The sequence below is a fragment of the Rhineura floridana genome, chromosome 3 (genome assembly GCF_030035675.1).
Source record: "Rhineura floridana isolate rRhiFlo1 chromosome 3, rRhiFlo1.hap2, whole genome shotgun sequence".
NCBI lineage: Eukaryota > Metazoa > Chordata > Lepidosauria > Squamata > Rhineuridae > Rhineura > Rhineura floridana.
The window spans coordinates 51825142-51848729 of NC_084482.1; the positions used below are offsets into that span (position 1 = coordinate 51825142).

Genomic DNA, 23588 nt, shown 5'->3' on the forward strand with positions numbered 1-23588 from the left:
CTTATTTGAACAGTGGCACATAGTGATATGAGGGCTTTACTGTGGTACTCTTACAGAAAGCAGTGGCTATTATTCTATAAAGACAGAACATCCCGGGGTCAAGCCACCTTGCATGTTACACCCTCAATGATATGTCTTTGCAGATATTTAGGGGGTTGCCTGCAGCTGCTAGTGGTAAGGTCAAGGCTTTCTTCACATGTGCAGAGGTCCTCTCCTTTATGATAATAATAATAATAAAAAATTAAATAAAAAGCATCCTAAAAACTAACAAATTTATTATGGCTTTCTTGGCCTAGAGTCCATTTTATCAAAGGCATGAATATACACGCATATATATTGCACCTCCTGGATCTCTCTTTTGTGACTGTTCCACACGTTTCAGTATAAAGTCCTGGCATTCAAACCAGATTCTAGGGATGATCCGTCGCTCAGAATAAGCCCTGAAGTGTGTTGTGTTGCTGCTGCACACAACAACGTGGAAACATCACGTTGGTTTGCCACGACATGGAATATTACAGTTCCAGGACAATAAATTGCAATGACACACGACACCTCAGGACTTCTCCAGAGGAGCACCAGAACCAACCAACCAACCACTGTTACGGTCTAGCAACACCCCCGGCGTCATGCACAGTTTCCTTGGCAACCTCAGTCCCCCGCCTCTCCCCGAGGGTCATCCGGGTCAGGTCAGAGCTCTTCAAAGAGTTTTGCTCTCTTTCATTTTTGCCGCTCTAGGCCATTAGCCCTCTGTGGTTTTGCATCCCGGAAGCGCCAACAGAGCAAGTGAACTAGGAAGTGTGTGCGACGTGTGAGGTTGGAGCCGGGTTCGAGGGAGAGTTTGCGTCAGAACGACAAGGCCCCCTCCTCTTCCTCCCCCCTCCACACCTTCCCCCCTTCCACACCTTGGTTTTGCCCACGTCACGTCTTTCCTGGGCAGCCCCGCCCCTTCGAGTTTAAGTAGAGCTGTCAATCCCCCCCCCTGTCTCCCTTTCTCACCCCCCACCCACCCTCCATCGGGCATGGCTTCCACCACCTCTTTTGGTTCCAATTGGGGCCTCATCATGAATATCGTGAACAGCATTGTTGGGGTCAGCGTGCTAACGATGCCCTTCTGCTTTCGACAGGTTAGTCCGCTTTTGCGCCATTTTTATGCATCCCTTTCTATCAGCGCCCCCCCGGTGATTAGTTGACCCTGTTATGCATTATGGGAGTTATACAGTCTTTCTGCCCCCCCTCCGTGTTTAGGATTGCCCTAATCCCCTCCACTTGACAAGGAATCTGTGCATGACAGGCAGAAGCTCAATAGGTGCAGCTTTCCTGTTCAGTTCATACTTATGTTGGAGAAGCTGCACCCTTTAAGTAGTTGTCTGTGGTGAACCTGTTAAAAGGCAGAACAGCTCTGTCTGAAAGAAAGGTGGGAACCCTACATGTATCTTCCTGCCACACCAGGCAAAATAAACTAATTCTATTTGGACAGCTGGTTTTGTTGATTGCTTAATGGGGAAGTTGCTGTTTCCCTAGTTTTTACCCCTTACAGAGTACATAGTCCTCACAGTCACTTCATGTTCTAATTCTTTTTGTTTTAATCACTTTGCCCTTTAATTTTTTATATTTCACTTGTTTATTTATTAATTTATTTATAACATTTATAGATTGCTTTCTACTAATTGAACCCAATTACTTTGCCATTTATCTTTTTCCTTATTGTCATTTATCTTAAAAGTAAAAACTGATGCTTATTTTTAAGGAAAGTCTGTTTTAGACCAATTCAGATCAGTAGTTTGTCTAATACTGTACTGTATTAATAGTTGTTATATTGCAGTATGTGACATGCAGGTTGAGTTTTACGATCCGACCCTGCTTTTTAACTGTCATGGAACACTCACACAAGGAGGGTGCGTTGCAGACATCTTGGACAAGAGTCGTGGTTTGATTATTCATCCTTATTTTGTATTTTTAAAAGAAATCCAGTTATTGTTCATTTTCAAAACATCTTATCTCACAACCAAGATTTTAGAAAGAATACAAATGAGATCTCCAACAAAATGTTGTAGTGTAGAGGCCTCCTGTTCAGGGTATCAGCCAGCCATGCTGTCTTCCTGCATACTGCATTTCATTTGCCCTCCTCCCTGGTTTTCGTTATATTCTCTCACCAGTCAGTGAGCACTGTGTACCCACTGAGTATGCTCATAATTTTGGGATTCCTTTTCCTTTAGGTTTTCTTTTACAAATATTTTTTGCTCTTTTGAAAACCTTGGCCTTCCCCAATTCCATAGAATTTTCCTTCTTGTGTGTGAAAGATAGGCATACACTATTAGAAACTGTGTGAGAGAAAGTTTCTCATGTTATGGTAACTATATGTCTCTTTTCTTGGATATCTGGATGTGTTGGACGTTGTACTAAAGTGTTACCATACATGTATAACTTGTTTGGCAGGCAAATGTCACAAAATTGGGGAACCTAGAAGAATTGTGCTTGACTAGTTCCTGCATTGATGAGTCGCTGGAAATCCTCCTTCCCCCCCCCTTTAAAGTCATATTGTATCCCTGTGTGGTAACCCTTGTTTCTGATCTCTCTCTTCTCCTTACCTGTGCACTGCTTCCTTGGATGCCCATGGGCCACCACATGGTAGAGTTCAATATAAGGCAGGTTTTGGAAACACTTGTGTAACTTGGCACCCAGGGCCATTTCACATGTGAAGTATCTAGCATACCATGCTGTGCCCTATAATGATCAGCCTTCCCTCTCCCCCCTCCCTGATTGCATATATACTGCATTTACACGATACAGGGATCAACAACCAATAGCAGCTCTTTGCACTCTTTAAGTAAATAAAACTGTAATGCTTTTGCATGGTTTGGGGGTACATTGTGTGTGCATGCAGTATAAAGGAGTGAACCTGGCTAAATGACCAGGGTGGAGTGGGACTTTCCCAGCTCTGCCCCCCAGGTTTTGTGGCATTCCAGCAGCCCAGATCCAGGGGACGGGGAGTAGGTGTTGCAATTGTCTGTAGGGAATCTATCTCCCCTGTCAGGTATCCTGTCCCTAACTCCTGGCTTTGAGTGTGTGTGCCTGGCATTGGCTCAGGGTGACAGAGTTGGGACTCTGTTGGTGTACCGTCCACCCCGCTGCCCAACAGTCTCCCTCCCTGAGCTGGTGGAGCTGGCCTTGACGTTGGTGTTGTGGTTTTCCAGGCTGATAGTCCTGGGTGATTTCAACATACATGCTGAGGTTAATCTCATAGGGCCAGCTCAGGACTTCTTGGCTGCCATGACAACCATGGGGCTGTCTTTAATTTCTTCTGGACCAACTCATGTGGCAGGACACACGCTCGACCTTGTGTTCTGTTCAGGGCAGGAAGTCGGGGATCTGAGGGTGGAGGGGTTCTCAGTGACTCTGTTGTCATGGCCAGATCACCACCTGATTAGGTTTAGGTTTAGACTTTGTGCTCCAGATAACCCCTGCAGGAGTGATGGGCCGATCAGGATGGTCCGCCCCTGGGATCCTGATGGTTTCCTGAGCGCTCTAGGGGATGTTCCCAGCATGGCTGGTGCTACTGCCGAAGCCCTGGACAACCTCTGGAATACAGAGGTGACCCTGGCGGTGGACACTATAGCTCCAAAGCGCCCTCTCCCTCCAGGGAAGGCCTGTTACACCTTGGTTTACTCAGACCTTGGGCCTGATGAAACGGCAGGGATGACGGCTAGAACGACGATAGAGAAAAACTCAATCTGTCTTTGACCGAACACTGGCTAGAGCTCATTTTTGAGGCTACCTTGTAGCGGTACTGGCAGCAAAAAAAGCTTACTTCTCTGCCACCGTTGTGTTTGCTCAGTGCCATCCGGCGATGCGTTTTCAAGTGGTCTGGGGTCTTTTGGGATCTGGCTCGACAGCACACTCTGAGCCATCAGTTGCTCACTGTGAAATGTTTGCAAGGCACTTTGCAGATAAAATTGCTCGCATTCGGATTGACCTGGACTCCTCATTAATTACAGTTGTGCTGGATGTCCCTGTTGCTTCCTCTGGTCATTTTTCCATGGATACTTTTCAGCTTGTAAAACCTGAGGATGTGGACAGGATTCTGGGAGAAATGAGGGCCACTACCTGCTCGCTTGATCCTTGCCCATCCTGGCTAGTTAAATCCGCTAGATTGGGAGTAGCTGGTTGGTTGATTAACACCTCCCTAAGGGAAGGCTCTATGCCAACCTTGTTGAAGGAGGCTGTGATTAGACCTTTGTTAAAAAGAAGCCTTCACTAGATTCTGCGGATCTTAATAACTTTCGGCCAGTCTCTAATCTCCCCTTTCTTGGCAAGGTGATTGAGAGGGTGGTGGCGGCTCAACTCCAAGTTTTCCTGGATGGATCGGATTATCTAGACCCTTTTCAATCAGGCTTCAGGCCTGGTCATGGGACAGAGACTGCCCTGGTTGCCCTGCTTGATGACCTATGCTGGGCATCGGACAGAGGAAGCGCATCCCTGTTGGTGCTGCTGGACCTCTCTGCAGCCTTTGATACCATTGATCATGGTATCCTTCTGAGCCGTCTCGCTGGGATGTGCCTCCATTCCTACCTAATGGACAGGACCCAGAAAGTGGTGCTGGGAGACTTCTGCTCGACCCCCTGGCCACTGGCCTATGGGATACCTCAGGGTTCCATTCTGTCTCCCATGCTCTTTAACATTTATATGAAACCACTGGGAGAAGTCATCCAGAGATTTGGAGTGCAATGTCATCAATATGCTGAGAACACTCAACTCTATCTCTCCCTTCCATCTGATGGCAAGGTGGGACTGCTCATCCTAAACCACTTCCTGGAGGCTGTGAAGGGCTGGATGTGGGCGAACAAACTGAAACTTAATCCAGACAAGACAGAAGTGTTGCTGGCCAAGGGAAAAACTGCCCCAGGGATAGGGTTGCAGCCTGTTCTGGATGGGGTTGCACTCCCCTTGAAAGAGCAGGTCCGCAGTCTGGGAGTTTTTCTGGATCCTGCCCTGCTATTGGAATATCAGGTGGCTACGGTAGCCAGGGGTGCTTTTGGTCATCTCAAAATGGTCTACCAGCTGCGTCCATTCCTGGAAGCAGCTGACTTGGCCATGGTGACACATGCATTGGTGACATCAAGGCTTGATTACTGTAATGCTCTCTACGTGGGGCTGCCTTTGAAAACGATTCGGAAACTACAGCTGGTCCAAAATGCAGCAGCCAGAATGTTAACTGGAGCACGGCGCAGGGAGCATATCACCCCTGTGCTTTATCGACTCCACTGGCTCCCAGTTTGTTTCCGAGCCCAATTCAAAGTGCTGGTTTTGACCTTTAAAGGCCTCAATGGCCTTGGACCAGTGTACTTAAGGGCCCGCTTACGCCCATATGTTCCTAGCCTGGATTTAAGATCATCTACCTCCTGTCTCCTCTGCGTGCCTGGAATGAAAGAAATTAGATTGACAGGCATGCGGGAGAGACCCTTTTCAATGGTGGCTCCCAGACTTTGGAATTCCCTGCCCCAAGAAGCCCGCTTTGCTCCCTCCCTGATGGTCTCCCGGAAACTTGTAAAAAACATTTTGTTCCGGAGAGCCTTTGGTTGGGACTGACGGGTCAGCCTGGCACTGTTTTAAGTTTTTTATCTTTTATTTTTATCTTTTAAGTTCTTATATGTGTATGCACATATATACATGTTTTATGTTTGTATGTGTATGCATAATGCATTTTATGTATTTTAATAGTACTTTATACATTTTAATTTACTGTAATTTTTAATGTTTTATTGTGTGTTTTATTGTGTATTTTATTATATACGCGTGCGATTTTATCGTAGCCGCCCTGAGTGCCCTATTGTAGGGTAGAAGGGTGGGACAGAAATATTTTAAATAATAAATAAATAAATAAATAAACCTCATAATTTGTCCTATGAGGTAAAAATATAAGAAAGCCATGTTGGGTCAGACAACGGATTCATCTCGTTGAGATCTTGTTTTCCACAATGGCCAATCAGATGCCTTTGGGAAGCCCACAAGTAGGTTACGAAGGCAGCTCTCTCCCATTGTGGCTCCCTAGCAACTGGTGTTCAGTGCCACTCAGTGGGAAATTGCCTCTGAACCTAGACGTTAGATGCACCACAGCTCATAGTTGTATCGCTGTTGGTGTAACTAGATCTATGGCTTAGCAGTAGAGATCATCTGAAGTTTCAGAATGGTCTGTAACTGTAGCATCCAATCTCAGTAACATCAAAGTGGTCCTTCTCCTCAAGCTTTTACCTGCATTCCTGAGACTCATTGTATACTGCTGTTAATTATGCAGTTTTGTTGTTTAAGGTGGAGTTTTGTTTCTGAATTGGAAATTCATAAGTGGTGTTCGCTGTTCAAGTTTTATGCCTGTCATTTGCATGGTAATGGGTCTACATATCTCCTTACAAGCACAAAGAATACTCTAATTTGTCCATTTCGGTTTTGTTCTCTGAATCCAGTTTGATCATGCTGCTGTGAATGACTTACAAACTTTAAGGGAAGCCTTGAATGGAGTTTTATACTCAGGATCCACCTATAATCTCATCTCCTTTCTATAGAAGTTGGTTACATTCCTCATAGCTTTCTGTGCTCTGTTGATCTTGGTGTCTTTTGCCAGCCAGCTTGCAGCATATTAATTTCTGAATTAGATTAACCTTGGGTGGTGTTTGCATTGTTTTTGTTTATTTATTTATCTATTATTAGTTGATTTATTTAAAGCATTTTTACCCTGACCTTTAGCTAAAATGCCCTTGGAGCAGTTTACAATAATTGGCAGCAAGACAGTCCTTGTCTGCCCAATTTAGAAGACATGACACACAAGAAAAAAGGGATGGGAAGAGAAGTAGAAAAAAGCAAGCTCCGGCACAAATTCTTAAAGTTGCCATATATTTAATTATCTTCTGTGGTGTTCTCGTTGCACTTTGGGAGCTATTTTGTTCTCTGAAGTTGCAATCTCACTCTTATGACAAAATCACTTCATCTTTGTACCTGCAATACAAAATGGTCACCTTTGTAATCTACTGCAGAGGGTGCTCTTAAAGACAGTTTGGAAACTTGACTGTGAGAATGTTGACTGGGGCAACCAGCAGGATTGCATAACTTTGATCCTGATAGATCTTCATTAGCTATTTGTTTCTGGGTTAAATTTCAGATGCTGGTATTGACATATAAAGCCCTCAATGACTTGGAGTCCAGATGTCTGAAAGGAACACATCTCCCAATATCAGCTTGTCCTTAGATCTGAGGGATGGCAGGGAGGCCCTTCTCTTTGCTCTACCACCAGGGGTGTTACATCATGTCATGATGTGGGATAGGGCCTTCTATGTGGTGGTGCTTGAATTATGGAATCCCCCCCCCGAAATATGCCACACACTGATGCTCCTGACATCCTGGTGCCTGGTTAAGACATGTGTTTGCCCAGGCTTATATGCAATATTAGTCTGATGCTAGGTTTTAAACTGTAATTTTGAATTTTTTACCTGCTCTTATTTATTAAATTTGATCTATTGTTGTTCCTTTTTAAATACTGTAGCCTGTCCTGAGATTGTTGAATGTCAGTTGGGCTATAAATATTCTGAAATAAAATCTGAAAAATAATTCGTTTAATACTAAAACTACATTGGTATTCAAACCAACTCATGAAACTGTGAATGACAAGAAAGTTACTCCTTTCTTTTCTGAAAACTGGGAGTCATGTATTCTAACAAGAATTCATAGGCTTAAAAAAGATCCTTAGTAGCCTCAGTGGTCTACTGTTGGCTTATAACTCCTACAAAAATCATATTTTGATCTGGAACAATACAGAGCAGAGTAAGTGGTGTTTAGAAAAAATGGAAGACTACCAACGTGATCCTTAGTATGTTTACCTGGAAGCAAGTACTACTTAGTTTAATGGAATTTGCTCCCAAATAAAGGTTGCAGTTTTAGAACATAAGGTTTTTGTGGTCAGAGACTAAACTTGCTGAATGCCTTTTTTTTTAGATCAAAATACAAATAGTTGTCTGGGATTTCAAGGAAGCACAACACAGTTCTTGAAGGAGATATAACCTAACTAAGCAGTGACAGCAAACCACAGAAAATGTATATAGCATTCTCTACCTGCTGAATGCCATTTTTGAGCTGCTAAATTGATAACCTGATATTACTTTTTCATGTAACTTCTGGAAAATATTCCATACACTTAAAATCTTCATATCAGAAAGCTCCAATCAGTCAAGATGTTACCTGGATAGTTCCATCTTTTTCCCAACAGATGGCATTAGCATGTAGCAAAGCAAAACACTTGAGTCATTTAAGTAGGTCTGTTAACAGATGGTACCATGATGTAGTTATATTTTTCTCATGTAGAAAGATCTGCATCAGGGTATTCTTGCTGGAATATTTGACTAGTCAAATAATAAACATGATTCTTTGATCAGAAAATAGCAGCTGACTCATCAATTGAATGGCTGCCATCTTTGGCTTTAACCCTGGACTGACTTAGAAATAGGCTGTTTATTAGACACTTGACACATTCCCAGTATCTGCTGTTTGTGTGAATACGAGGCATGTTATGTAATGTTTGAAGGCAAGTGTTAGCTTTGAGAGCATGTTAACTCGCAATGGACGCCTATGACTTCCTTCTAGCTTTCATTGGGTTCGTGCATTCCTTATAGGAAAGAGAAACATTAGAGTTACTGGCATGATAATGATCTGAACACTCCAAGATATGAACTAGTCCTTTAGGCTAATGTAAGCATCCAAGAGGCCTATGTAGGGTGTTTTTTTTAAATTGTGTTTTGTGCTGAACTTTTTGCTATGTACAAATAAGAAAGCTGCCTTACAATTCTATCTCCTGCTTTTACCTAAAACATTCTTGGATAAAAATTAATAAGCAAGATAGACATAAGCAGTCTTAAGACAAAAATATGTATAATCAGCATGAAGGTATAATGAGCCTAAAAAGGAAAGTTATGCTGAAATAACGCATCTGAACAGTGCATAGGAAATAGATGCGCCTCTGTGCAAGCAACTGTTGCCATCATGCAGGTATTAAGGACCTTAAAAGAGAGTGAATATGCATTTGGGAGAGGTGAGGGGTAGTAGCAGAGACGTGTGTGTCAGTACCTCCTTTGGAGCAGATACCCTTTCTTCCTAATGTGTATTAGAGGTCATATTTTTAGTATTGATGTTTTAAAGCAGCACTTCATCACACTTGCTTCTGTTTTGAACCGGATAGGCTAATGCCCTCACTGGTAAAAGAGCAGCATGTGTTGGTCACTGGACACTCAGAGGCATAGTTGATTTTTCTGTCCTGGACTTAACAGGAGTTAGGACTGCTGGTAGTAATTAAGTCTTTGTGGTTGTAAAAATGCTTACCACCAATGATATGTGGTTATGCACATGAACCCATCTGGTCACAGATGCTTTCCCAATGCATGGCAGCATTTGTTAACAGATGCTGCTAATAGACTGTGGCACTTGGTTGCATGAATGACCTGATGGAAAATCACCACAGTAGGATACTACTAACTCCATTATAACTTCTGTCCAGCAAGGTTACACGTAGCCTTTGAATCAGTAGGCCCTGTGAGACAAAGACATGCCTATCCTGTTTCCCCTGCTTGCACCAAATCCTGGAAATGGCTATGTCTCTCTTTATTTTGTGCCTTCCCCCCCCCCAAAAAAAGTGTCCTATGGCTGTATTTTTGAGAAACCTTTGGAGAGCTCTGGGGTTCTTGTTGGTTGGTCCAACTTCACAGCTGCCAGTTGATGGCAATAAGCCTTCCTTTGAGAGAAAAAAGGCCTTTACCGCTATTTGGGTTTTCAGGCTTCTCAGAACAGGTCATTGGTTTGTTATGCACATAGTTGCCAGAAGCTCCAAAGCTGCAACTCTTTTGACTAAAACAGAACAAATAACAGCTGCAATTAAAATTTAGCACCACTTGTTCCTGCCCAGAGTCACACATTGTTTTCATAAATGTTCAGCCATTCATGTCCTCTCCCTCTCCTTTCCCTGAGCTCCTTCCACTTCCTCTGCAAATACATTCAGAGAGTGAGCCAGTACAATGCTTTCAGGACAGGTAGCTAACAGCGTAATTTATGTTTGTGCTGTAAGTGGATAGAACAACCAGTTACACTTTTGCAGAGGAGTTCCAACTCCTGGATCAACAGCATGCTAACTTGTTTAACATGAATCTTGTAGGAGCTCGAGACAGATCACCGTTCTGGAATATGCCCAAAAAATGTCACAACAGCAGGGCATGTAGTCTTGTTCCCTTCCATAAATTGCTCTGGTTTCCTTTTCCAGGCAGGCAAAGAGGTGCTGCAACTGAGCCATTTAGTAAACAGGTGGCTGCTCTATGTTTCTGCCATAAACTCTGTGTGTGTGAGAGAATAAAATTGAACTCATACGTCACATTTTGGCTGACTGCTGTTCAGAGGCAGGGGATCTCCCTTAACAGGAAAGTGTGTGGCTGCAAACATCCCAGGCAGCCTCTAAGTGATGTGGGTCAGCAATAAGAATGCATGAAATAAGAGTTGTTCGGGGGGCAGGGGGGAATTCTTTAGTATTCATCCAGGACTTTTCCCCCCTCCTTCCTTTCTAGTGTGGCATCTTTCTGGGAGCTCTGCTGCTTATTTTCTGCTCCTGGATGACTCATCAATCCTGTATGTTCCTAGTGAAATCGGCCAATCTCAGCAAACGGAGAACCTATCCTGGGCTAGGTGAGTATGGTCAACTGGGAGGTGAGGCCTTGCTTATACCCCAGCTTCCTAATTTACAACTCTCATACCATTGTGGCTGAATTATTCACAGTATATATATATTTCTCTGTATGCTTGTTTCTTTCCTTCTGTGTGTAACAGCAGCTGGTAGCAGAAACATTTAACTCTTTGAAGATGATACTGAACTGCTTTGACTGCACAGGCCAGGAAGAAGATAATAGTCCAAGCATATGTTCTTAGGGAGAGAGCTGGCATAGTGGGTGTCTCTGCAATAAGTTATTGGTCACTTCCCCAAAACCACTCACTTTCCCCACCCAGCGTGCTGCCGAGGACATTGGGTTCTGCCAATAGAGAACGTGGCATAGACTGTGGACTCCTTGGATTATGTGCTTGTGGCAGCACAAGGGGGGGGTGTCAGGGGAAACAGTGTACAACATTACAAGCAGCCAAGAAAACCGAAACATCTGCAAGTTTCTTGTGTGGGTTTTTGGCAAGGCCTACCCTCTTCTTCGTCGTTTGTCTGCTGTGCCTTGGCGCCCGGATCACCATCTATTTTTGACCTCTCCTCCAATTCCCAAGGATTTGGGTGGGGGAGGAGATGCGTGGACAGGGCTGAGGGTTTAAGCCCTTCTGAATGGTATGTGTCGTCATGCTAGAAAACAAGTTGCGAGCTGCGTAGAATAGCCCCTCTTGGGGTTTCTCTGAAGCTGCTGCTCCAGGAGCAGAAACTCTGCTATACCCATTCTGAGTTTGCCTGTTGTAGAGGTGGGATTTGTCCCTTGGGGTGACAGAGGTGAAAGATTCTCATGGCAGGACATGCTGTTTTCTGCCCTCCCACAACCATAACCCCATTTTGTGTTTCCTGAGTTGCCTCTTGGGGAGTCAGAGTGGGGAATTGGCTGGTCTCTCTGCCTGCAAAGGATTTAAAGAAATGTGCAGTATCCTTAGTGACTGCTGACAGATGGATACCCTCAGTTCCTCTGTTGCCTGAGGCTCCCTCATTTAGCTGCTCAGCACAGCCACGACAAAATATATCTATTGGCAACAACAAAAATTAGAAAACTCATGTGGTCCCGAAGGTTAAACCCTTGCAACAAAATACATGCTTTATTATAACTATCCTCCATTTTTGAGAGGTGGGAGAGGAATAAGGGGAGTCAAACATAGTTCTTTCTCCCTAAACACCAGATGCCCGCAGTCCTTGATTTCCCCTTCTATGCCACAATAAGTCTTTGTACACTCCTCCTCCTTTGCCTGAATACATAGAGTCCTCTTCACCTTGGAGTGTCTCCCAGGAAGAAGAGGTTCCCTTTCCTTTCACAAACTAAGCAGCTTAGATACACAGAAGGGCCAGTAAATGCTTCCAAACTTTTTGGCACATACATATTACTGCGGAAAGAAACGGCTTCCCTTTCTGCCTGCCTTTGCCCTGGGAGAGATGCCATCAGCCGGAGCAAGGAGAGTGCCTGGGAAAAGGCATCCTCGGCCCCAGGGAAGGCTGTACTGCTGCTGCCACAGTCATCCCAAATGCATCAAGGTTGAGCAGCTACACACAGCCGCCTTTGTCACTTGCTTTCTTCTACACCGGTCCAGCTGTAAGAGATCCTGGCAGAGCCCAAGCTGATTCTGTGGGAGGCTTTGGCAGCTTTGAAAGACGCAGGGAAGTTTTACAAATTAACTTAATCTAAGCAATGTCTTCCGGAAGAACATTCAAAGCCTTGGCTACAAAAGCCAAAGTGGCAGCGAAACAATAAGAATAAACACCTCTGAGAGTTGCTTGGGAAGGGGGACTGGTGGGCAGAGGAAAACTTGATATCTGTCAGGTCCAGCAAATCAATGGCATTTGTCTCTTAGAAACTACACAATAGCATTGTTATTGTTTTTAAATTATGCCCTCTGTTTATGGCTATAATTTTTCTTGGGCTTTGATCGGATGATTTAAAGCAAGAAATTAATGCATTAACTCAGCATTGTCTATATGTTCTCCAGACATAGAAGTAATTCCAGGGAAAGGACTTAACCACAGTCTCACTCTGTCTCCTTGTGACTTCTTGTTCTGCTATATATGTGAGCAGTATGAAGCCTTTATTATTTACTAGCTCTTACAGACATGCCTAACACTGTCCACCTTTGCTAATCTGAACCCATGCAATATACCTCATGAGAACCTTCCCTAGACCATTTCTGGCTGAGTATCAGAATTCTGAAGATGGAGAAGAGTGGTCTCTTAACAGTGCCTTGTATTTGCTAAGTTCAAAGACAAAGCAATCTAGGAAGTTCAGTGTCTGTTCCATAGTTGTACAGTTCCCTTTCTTGGAGATTCAGCAAAGCTAGAGCTTGACCATGTTTAAGAAAGAAATATATTTTTTGTTTAGGCTTCAGGCATTTGATGGCTGGGATTTGCCAGTAGAAGTTGGTGGGACACCAGCATCGCTGCAACTTACCTGGCTGCGGCAGAGTGGCAGCAAGGCTGAGGCTGTGCAGACACACCAGCAGAACCGATCTGTCACTCCTATCAGTGTGTTTGCGCAGCCCTGACCTCACTGCCGTCCTGCCACACCCCATCAAGTTAAGCTATAGTGATGCTGGTGTCAGGAGAGAGCTTGCGTCTCTGCCAGACCATTCCTGCCACTATTGGGGTGTGCTATATATTTCTATTTGATTAAAAACATTGAATTTGTAATGATAATGAATAAATTTACTTGATATGCTTTGAGATGATTCTGTGTCTACAAGCACATTTTGTAAAATACATAAAACCTTTATTACTTATTTGAAATAATACTAAACATGATTGTAGTATTCAGGTGCACGTGTGTCCCCCCCTCCCCAATATTATGTAATAGCAATAGAGAAATCTGGAAGCATGTTGTTACCTGCTTGATGTCTTCGAGATAGGTAGGGATACACATTTAAATGCATGAGACTGTAGGCTAAAACATTTTCTCCACTGCTATTCTGTATTGGTTGTTGAGCCACTAAAACACTGCACAAGAAGTTGGATATTTGGAAGCAACTATTGGAAAGTTAAGAAACAAGGTGAAATTCAGACACCTGAAGAAGGGTCCTCGGTGGGCTCTTGACAGTTGTTCTGACTGGTTGTAGCATTGGTCAGGATCTTGGCTGAAAGCCATTCTGTCCACAGTACCCAGTGTGTACCAAGGTGTTCTGGGGCCCTCGGGTTATTTCTGAGAGTGATCTGTGCATGATAGCACACTATAGCAGCAGCAGAGGTAAACTTGGGTGTCTTCCTCATATCGTTGAATATTTCTCGGTATAGAAAATAAATTGCCTGCAGGTAGAAAACTGATGTGTCAAGGAGAAGGCTAAGGTAGGATAACACCTTTCCCCCTGATGTGCTAGATGTCGTAGTGGAGGGAATATTTTGTATGGAAAAAACATTCCACCATGTGAGCTTCCACTTGCAACCTGAAGAGATATGTCCAAGGCCCAGATTTATTTTCATCTGCTGTTTAATTAGGCCATAGAAGAGGGGCTGGCTGGCCATAACCAGTTGTGGAAAATGGAGAATCTTCCATTTGGATTCTCACCACACCAAGTGTGTGAGGTTAGCAGAATACTTTACTTTTAAAGGGGTTTAATTTATCTGGTATCCCTTTAATTTTCTCAACATTTGTTGTTGTTATGTGCCTTCAAGTCGACTACGACTTATGCCAACCCTATGAATCAGCGATCTCCAAGAGCATCTGACATGAACCACCCTGTTGAGATCTTGTAAGGTCAGGTCTGTGGCTTCCTTTATGGAATCAATCCATCTCTTGTTTGGCCTTCCTCTTTTTCTACTCCCTTCTGTTTTTCCCAGCATTATTGTCTTTTCTAGTGAATCATGTCTTCTCATGATGTGTCCAAAGTATGATAACCTCAGTTTCAACATTTTAGCTTCTAACGGTAGTTCTGGTTTAATTTGTTCTAACACCCAATTATTTGTCTTTTTTGCAGTCCATAGTATGCGCAAAGCTCTCTTCCAACACGACATTTCAAATGAGTTTATTTTTCTCTTATCCGCTTTTATCACTGTCCAACTTTCACATCCATACATAGAGATTGGGAATACCATGGTCTGACTGATCCTGACTTTAGTGTTCAGTGATACATCTTTGCATTTGAGGAACTTTTCTAGTTCCTCACAGCAGCCCTCCCAGTCCTAGCCTTCTTCTGATTTCTTGACTGTTGTCTCCATTTTGGTTAATGACTGTGCCAAGGTATTGATAATCCTTAACAAGTTCAACGTCCTCATTGTCATCTTTAAAGTTGCATAAATCTTCTGTTGTCATTACGTTAGTCCTTTTGACGTTCAGCTGTAGTCCTGCTTTTGTGCTTTCCTCTTTAATTTTCATCAGCAGTCGTTTTAAATCATTACTGGTTTCTGCTAGTAGTATGGTATCGTCTGCATATCTTAAATTATTTATATTTCTCCCTCCAATCTTCACACCTCCTTCATCTTGGCCCAATCCCGCTTTCCGTATGACATGTTCTGCGTATAGATTAAATAAATAGGGTGATAAAATACACCCCTGTCTCACACCCTTTCCAACTGGGAAGCAATCGGTTTCTCCATATTCTGTCCTTACAGTAGCCTCATGTCCAGAGTATAGGTTGTGCATCAGAACAGTCAGATGCTGTGGCACCCACATTTCTTTTAAAGCATTCCATAGTTTTTCATGATCTACACAATCAAAGGATTTGCTGTAATCTATAAAGCACACGATGATTTTCTTCTGAGATTCCTTGGTCCATTCCATTATCCAAAGTATGTTTGCGATATGATCTCTGGTGCCTCTTCCCTTTCTAAATCCAGCTTGGACGTCTGGCGTTTCTTGCTCTATATATGGTAAGAGCCTTTGTTGTAGAATTTTGAGCATTACTTTACTTGCATGAGATGCTAAGGCAATAGTTCAATTACTGCATTCCCTGGGATCCCCTTTCTTTGCAATTGGGATATATATTGAACACTTCCAGTCTGTGGGCCATTGTTTAGTTTTTCATATTTCTTGATAGAATTTTGTCAAAATTTGGACAGATTCAGTCTCAGTAGCTTGTAGCAACTCTATTGGTATGCCATCTGTTCCTGGTGATTTGTTTCTTCCAAGTATTTTAAGAGCAGCTTTCACCTCACATTCTAAAATTTCTGCTTCTTCGTCATACGGTTCCTCCATGAATGAATCTGTCATCCGGCCATCTCTTTTATAGAGTTCTTCAGTGTATTGCTTCCATCTTCCTTTTATTTCATCTCGATCAGTCAGTGTGTTCCCCTGTTGATTATTCAACATCCCTACTCTTGGTGTAAATTTCCCTTTCATTTCTCTAATCTTTTGGAATAGGGCTCTTGTTCTTCCCTTTTTGTTGTCCTATTTCTATACAGTAACTATTGTAATAGTTCTCTTTATCCCTACGTATGATTTATTTATTTATTTATTTATTGTATTTATATACCGCCCCATAGCTGAAGCTCTCTGGGCGGTTTGCAATAACTAAAAACATTAAAAACAAATATACATATTTAAAAACACATCTTTTAAAAACAATTTAAAACACAATTTAAAACACATGCTAAAATGCCTGGGAGAAGAGGAAAGTCTTGACTTGTCGCTGAAAAGATAACAGTGTTGGCACCAGGTGCACTTCATCAGGGAGATCATTCCATAATTTGGGGGCCACCTAGTCACTGTATTGTTGCATTTAGGGTTCTGACCATGTTTCTATCTCCTTTTGCTTTTGCTTTCCTTCTCTCTTTAACCATTTGAAGAGTTTCTTCAGTCATCCATTGAGGTCTTTCTCTCTTTTTAACTAGAGGTATTGTCTTTTTGCATTCTTCCCGGATAACATCTCTGGCTTCGCTCCATAGTTCTTCTGGTTCTCTGTCAACTAAGTTTAAAGCCTCAAACGTGTTCCTTATTTGATCTTTATATTCTTCTGGGATATTATTTAAATTGTATTTTGGCATTATGATTGCTTTGTTGTTCTTCTTTAGCTTTACTCTGATTTTCGATACGACCAGTTCATGATCTGTACCACAGTCTGCTCCTGGTTTTGTTTTCGCAGAAAGTATGGAACTTCTTCTTTTTCTGCTACCAATATAATCAATTTGATTCCTATATTGACCATTTGATGATGTCCATGTGTACAGTCTTCTTTTCGGTTGCTCAAAAAATGTGTTTGCAAGAAACAAATTATTGGCTTCACAGAATTCAATAAGTCTTTCTCCTGCTTCATTTCTGTCTCCTAAGCCCCATTTCCCCATGATTCCTAGTTCTTCTCTGTTCCCTACTTTTGCATTCTAGTCTCCCATGATTATCAGCACATCTTGTTTTGGTGTGTGATCAATTTCCTCCTGTGCTTCTGCATAAAATCTCTCCAATTCCTTCTGTGTTTGCTGTTGGAGCATAGACTTGGATGATGGTTATGTTAATAGGTTTCTTGTTTAATCTCATTGATATCACTCACTCAGACCTTGCGTTGTAGCTCCTAATTGCTTTTGCTACATCACTTCTCACTATTAAAGCAACCTAATTTCTTCTTAATTTCTCATTTCCTGCATAAAATATTTTGTAGTTGCCTGATTGAAAATGTCCCATTCCCATCCATTTTAATTCACTCACACTAAGTATTGTAATGTTAATACATTCCATTTCTTGCTTGACAATTACTAACTTTCCCTGGTTCATGCTTCTTACATTCCATGTTCCTATTGTGTGTGTCGTACAACTCCGGACTCTCCTTTCGCATCTGTGCGCATCAGCCTCTGGGCTTCCTTTCGGCTTTGACTCAGCTGCGTCATTAGTCACAAAGTACTTGTCCTTTGTTCTTCCTCAGCAGAGTGCCTTCTGACCTGGGGGTCTCATCTTCCAGCGATATCTCGTGTTGCATTTTGGATACTCTGTTCACAGGGTTTACTTTGTAAGAGGTATTCAGAGGTGGTTTATCATTACCTTCCTCTGAGTTTGGATGCATCTTAGTCTGGTGTCTCAGCTTTGACCATTCCACCTTGGGTGCCCCTGCTAGGAGTCCAGCCTCTTGGTCTAGACTCCTGACGGCATTGCTCTCAGCTTCTTCAACACTCTCAAACCCCCTCACCACGTTAAGGTGTGCATCCTAGAGGAGGTCAACATAGGAAGTCTAAAATATCTACTTACGGCCTCATTTTAGAACATTTCAGGATACTGATAGTTAATACCTTAGGCTGATACTGCAGTCATATCAGAAACTGATATCAGTCTTGAAACAATATAATATTGATCTCTTTTTAAAAAATTTCATTAGAGAGCTGGTTTGATTTAGTAGATACAACACTGAATTTCGATCTAGAGGACCCAAATCCAGATCCAGATTTGCAATGGGCTTATTAAATGGCCTTGGGCAAGTCACTGTCTCAGTCTTTATTCCTCATTTGTGAGAATAATTATCTTTTTGCAGCAGGCCATCATGAGGAGGAGTGTAATAAGGACTGTAAAGTAGTCTGTGTACTAACGGGCTGTAGAAATGCTTTATAACAATAATATATAATGTCATGAGGTTATTTTATTTCAGTTCCCTTTCCTTTCACTCCCAGGTGCAGATCTTAATTTTAACCCTCATTAACTAGAAACCACCCAAGAGGCCTAATGCAAATCATAAGACATTGTTCTGTTCAATGTCACTTTTCCTTCTATGTGGACACAAACATTCAATGTCTGACAGAATCCTTCTGTTTACACATCACGCTACTTTTGCACTGAATCCTTTTCCACTCCTACATCCAAGAGTTTGGGTTTGCTGTTTCAGGGTTGTTGCTTTGCATGCTGTTATCGTCACTTGATGTAAAAATAGTCTATCCGTTGTCTTCTGACACTGATGAGATGCCAGATTAAAATCTGAAATGCTGATGATCATGGATGTGCACAAATGAATTAGCTTTGTTTGCATGCTTATATTTGTGGCCTGTTTTTTTGCTAAGGCTTAAGCCAGGTATCAACTTTTCTTTTTCTTAGTGCAAAATAATTCATTTATTCCCATATACCGGGGGAAACTGAGTTAATTATAACTGCTTCCACAAGAGTTTTTTTCATGTGAGGAGTGTAATGCTGGGGGAAGTACTTGTAGAAGATCACAGTGGCTTCCTCTATAAAAAGGGTATGTTGGAAACCAGAAATCTATTTTCATAAAGTAGCTACTGCGATCTTATGCAAGGTTCTCCCATGAGTCAACACTGAGCACACAAGTTAACCGCTGGTGCAAACAATTATTTCCATGTATTGATAAGCTCAGGTAACATATGAACCACCTCTGAGTGAATGTGACTTGTTGAAAACCATCTACTGAATGAATGACTAAGCTGACATTTGCACCCAATGCTCTACATTGAGCATCAAGCCAGAGTTGCACTTGTGGGCTGCCTCTGCCAGTTTTTCAGAGGTAGGCGGCACAATTTCTGCCCAAGGTTCCCTTGCTTCAGTGCCACAAGAACAAGTTATCAGAAGATGCCCCAGTCCCACAAGTCACTGATCCCAGCTGGGTTTTATACCTAGAACCTTCTTTTAAGGCCACATAGGGAACTAACCCTGAAGCAAATTCTCCATTTTGAATCAGAAACTCCTATAGCCCACACCTTTATCTCTTGGTATGAGTAATTTTAAGGTTTTTTTATGGCCTTCTTTCACTTAGTGAAAGCTTAGTGTGCCTCTTGTGACTAATACCCGCACACATAGTTTGCCGTGGGGCTAGAGAAGTAATTCTGTTCCAAATGACCCCACACCCCAAATTATGGCAGAATATAAGATGGTGGAAACTATTGTGGGGAAAAAGCATTCACAAGCACTTTCCTCAGGCCGGGCCAGAGGATTTAGGCTGTGAAAGTGGAGCATTTCAGAGTAGCCCAAGATAAAAAGGAAAATACCTTCTGCTCTCAGGTCCAGGTAGATGAAGCTGGCCAGCCACCTTGTCCCTTGTAGCTATGTTGGGCTTGCATCAAAGTGGGCTTCTGAAAGAAATTTGAGGAAGTCTTTTTTCCTTCTTCCCCTTCCACCTCTGTGGGATCTTGAGCATGACAGGTGGTCTCATTTCTCAGTGCCTGACTGGACAGGCGGATCCTAAGTGTTGTTTAATTGATCAATTTTAATAGAAAATTTTCATTTTTTAAAAAAAATGACACATCTATTTCTAAGGAGACATTATCCCTGGGCCTTACTTTGGTGAGGGGCTTGTCCTTCCTGTTGTCCTCATCCCTTCTCTTATTAAATTCTTGCCCTAGGGTGACTGATTCTTTTTTTAAGTGCACAAATTTCACCAAGAGAATATGAACATTGTGCAAACGGAGGGTTGAAAGCCTGTTGATCTCTGTAAACATTTCACATGAATGTGGCATTAGTAAGAGACCCAGTTAAAAAGGTTCTCTCTCAGAACTGGAGGTGGTAATTTTCCTCTTATCCCTGTAGTAAAATGCCTTTTGAAAATATAAGCTGAGCTTTCCAGAAAAGCAGTGATTTCAAGGATGCTGATTGCTTTGTGCTGCAAACTGTGACCAGTGTATGAAACGAAAAAGAAATCTCTTGGTCAAATCCCTTTGGTGTGGGTTGTGAATCATGGATATTCTCTGGGTGGCTGAGGATTCTGGGCACCGTCTCAATCCTCCCATCAGCAACACAAAGTGGTTCAGTCATCATGGAGAAGGAAGGAATAAAAAATGGGAACTTGATTGAAATTTTGCACTGCAGTAACTTTTTGCCACACAGTCTCCCATGCTCACATATTTTCTTTTCTGCGCTGACTACTTCTTCTAATGGTTGCCATGTGTAACTCCTACTTAGTGTTCTTGGGCTTGCGGCGCGGGAGGGGAGGGAAGAACCTGCTTTGAATCTTTCTCCCAAATTTGTTTTTATGTGGCTTCTGATTTGTGAATGGTATGTCAAGGCAGGGAGGGGGGAATCCAAGGGTGGTGGTGGGGTGGAAGAAAACTAACCCTGAAATACAAAGCCAGCCAACCCCTGCCTTCTGAATTGCCTCTGGTGGCTGTTGTTCTTGTTCGTTCTTTTTTCTTTTTACATGACACGTTTTGAACATATGTTTGAATAATTGTGGTGATGGATGTGTGTTTTCCTCCCCCTTTTCTTTCTAGCCTTCCACGCCTATGGAAAACTTGGGAAAATGCTTGTGGAAACCAGGTAACTTTCTTTCTTTGCCCCCACCCCCTTTCAAGATTCCAGTCTTTGAAAGTATCTGTTTGTAGCTTTAAATATCATTTGTTCTGATTCCTTCAGACCTGGTGTTCTGTCTATAGTTCTGTGTCCAGTTTTTGTTTTACTGGCCAATCCCAATCTCTCTCTTAGTGAACCTGTCAGTATTTACCCATATTAGTCTGATCTGAAGGGGGGGGAGACATGTGGCCCTTCAGGTGTTGCTGGACTCCAACTCCCATCATCCCTGACCATTAGCCATGCTGGCTGGGGCTGGTAGGAGTTGGAGTCCAACAACATCTCTGAGGGCCCCAAGTTCCCCACCCTGCTGCAGGGTCAGCATGATGCCCCACTGTGCCTATGATGCACATGCACATTCGCCCTGACAGATTCCTCTTCTAAAAGGGCTTCCCAGTACTTCAAGTTCCCCAGGAGTAGGTAGGCACTTAGTGCTTCAGTAATTATTTAGGCAGAAAAGTGGGGCTGTGCACACTTAAAGCTTTGGACAAAACATTGCAATACAGTAGGGCCACACTCATACGGCGGGTTACATTCCAGACCCCCGCCTAAAAGCGGAACTCCGTCAATAAAATGGCGCCCGACGCCCAAAAAATTGCGAAAAGTGGAACAAGCACCATATGAGTGGAGCCTTACTCTAATTGGAAACCACCGTATTAGTGGAACACTGAAAAGCGGGGCCCTACTGTACTCCAATGGGATAAAAGACATGTAAACCCAAGAATGCTTGGTCCTGAACCATCTGTATCTGCAGCTGGCCGTTTCACAAATAATATGGTATGTATACAGCTGTTTCCTCACATTATTGTGGCAAGACCGTACAGAATTAGAAGCGTCTGTAATATTTTACTTCCAATGGTCACAAATGTTATTAGTTAAGGCAGCTGGAGTAAATGGCTTGATGCACAGTCCCAGCATTTTCAAGCTGGAGGTGATGAAGTCCATTTGCTTTGTAAGGGAAGATTGGGATTTATTTCCTTACCTGCTACCCACCCCATTACAAATTACATACGACTTGGCTTTTCTCACAGGGGAGAACCATTCAAAGAGTTGGGCATAATTCAGTAGGCACAGCTTTTTATTCTGTCTGTGATTGTATCCCCTCTTTAGGGCATGGATGACACTGGGCCACATTAGCAAATTAGGTAACAGTAATGACATCATGATGCTCCTGCCATTGTTTGAAGGCCTTAGCTTCTTCTAACTATAACTTTTCTCATATAGCTTTAACTGTGGTTTGCCCGGAGCTTGAATGGTGGAAGAGAATCATAGGCAAGCCTTCTGGCTGATCTTCTCCTGCACCTGTGGCCGTGTGTCCCTAACACAATAAAAAGAGGGGCTCTGCAGCTAACTCAGGCTGTAACTTGAGTATTAGTGGCATCATAGAGTTGCTTTTTATGACTGAGGTCTCAAACTGTGATCCATGGTGAGCTGGACAGTCACGTGATCCTGTCTTTCTTCCTTATTCCCAGCTGCTGAACTGCTTTGAGAGATGACTAAAAATATTATCAGGGCTTCGTTGCCATTACTTTTTTATGTAAGCAATTGCTATAATTATACAATCGGAAATAGGAGGGGAAGTGGTCCATGATGCTATGAAAGGGAGCAGTGCATGGGTTCCCAGGATGATCACTAAATTGAAACGTTTGCCTTCTTGGAAATAGTGAAGCTTATCCAGCTCTGTGGAGAGTGGGGCTTCCAGTTTGGTTCCCCTCGTCCCTCGACTGTGTGTGATGATACACACACTCTGCAAAGTGTCTAAGTGAATAATAGCTCCTTTTAAACCATACTCCCAAAGTAGAGGTTCCATCTCTGGCTCCAAAAAAAAACAGTTAAATTTACATGCACTTGAAGGCTTTAACCTGTTCTTGTTGTATAGTTGCCAGGTTGCCTCTTTTATAAGAGTCTCATAAAGCTGATGTCCGACACCTCTGTGGCCCTTTCCCTAGCCTGAAACTATTTTAAAAAACAGTTTCATGATATGCTGAATCTGTTTCAGAAAATTTATAAGGTTATTACCCAAGAGAAGCAGCAATGTTGTTTAAAATGTTGCTCTGGAAATTCTCCATTCTCTTCAAGTGGGGCAAAATGTTCCTTTCTGCAGAAAATGTGAAATGGCACTGTTTGGGCTTCAGCTGCGCTGCTAATTGAAATGTGCCACATGAGACTGAATTTAGAAAACATTTAATTTCGAGCTATTAAAAAGTTAGGGAAGGAGGTGCATCACAAGACAAAATTCTCTACCATGTGGCCGACACAGAAGATCTGCTATGATTATAGATGGTCTTTGAGGGTTCTGTAGAGCAATACTCAACATTAGTATCATACAGTATATGCAGATGGGTTTATTTTTACTATGTAGACAGCTAGCTCTAACTTTGATGCATTCCAAAAGATAGCATCATTATGTCTCTGCTACCATCTGGCAAACATTAATAAATTTGGTCCAACTGGAGTCCTATCATGTGTCAGTGGATGCTTGTTTCACTTTATAGACCTTGTTTTCCTCTAGTCTTTCTTAGACTTTGCCCCTGATGATAGCAGAAGTGAATGTTTTAGTTTAGATTAGAAAGTGGTGTCAACCATATTTCTGTTCTCTGGTTTGCTGAATGCCTATATTAAGGAGCATGAAGTGTAGCACCTGATATACATAATCAATGCTTTTCCTGAAGCTGTCCTGTTAGTGAAGTGGTGGGA

General features: G+C 42.6%; 1 protein-coding gene across 2 annotated transcripts in view; it reads left to right on the forward strand.

The window, feature by feature from the left end:
- The first annotated feature begins 695 nt into the window (after nucleotides 1–695).
- Nucleotides 696–23588, forward strand: part of SLC38A10 (solute carrier family 38 member 10) — a 99787-nt gene continuing 76894 nt past the window's right edge. Inside the window, exons 1-3 of one of the 2 annotated variants that reach the window (XM_061615754.1) lie at nucleotides 696–1124; nucleotides 10587–10704; nucleotides 20816–20861. In XM_061615754.1, coding sequence (XP_061471738.1) covers nucleotides 1020–1124; nucleotides 10587–10704; nucleotides 20816–20861 — 269 coding nt within the window. In that variant the 5' untranslated portion in view covers nucleotides 696–1019. Of the gene's footprint in view, nucleotides 1125–10586; nucleotides 10705–20815; nucleotides 20862–22363; nucleotides 22429–23588 lie in introns of those variants that run through there. The other variant, XM_061615755.1, reaches the window with a different exon arrangement.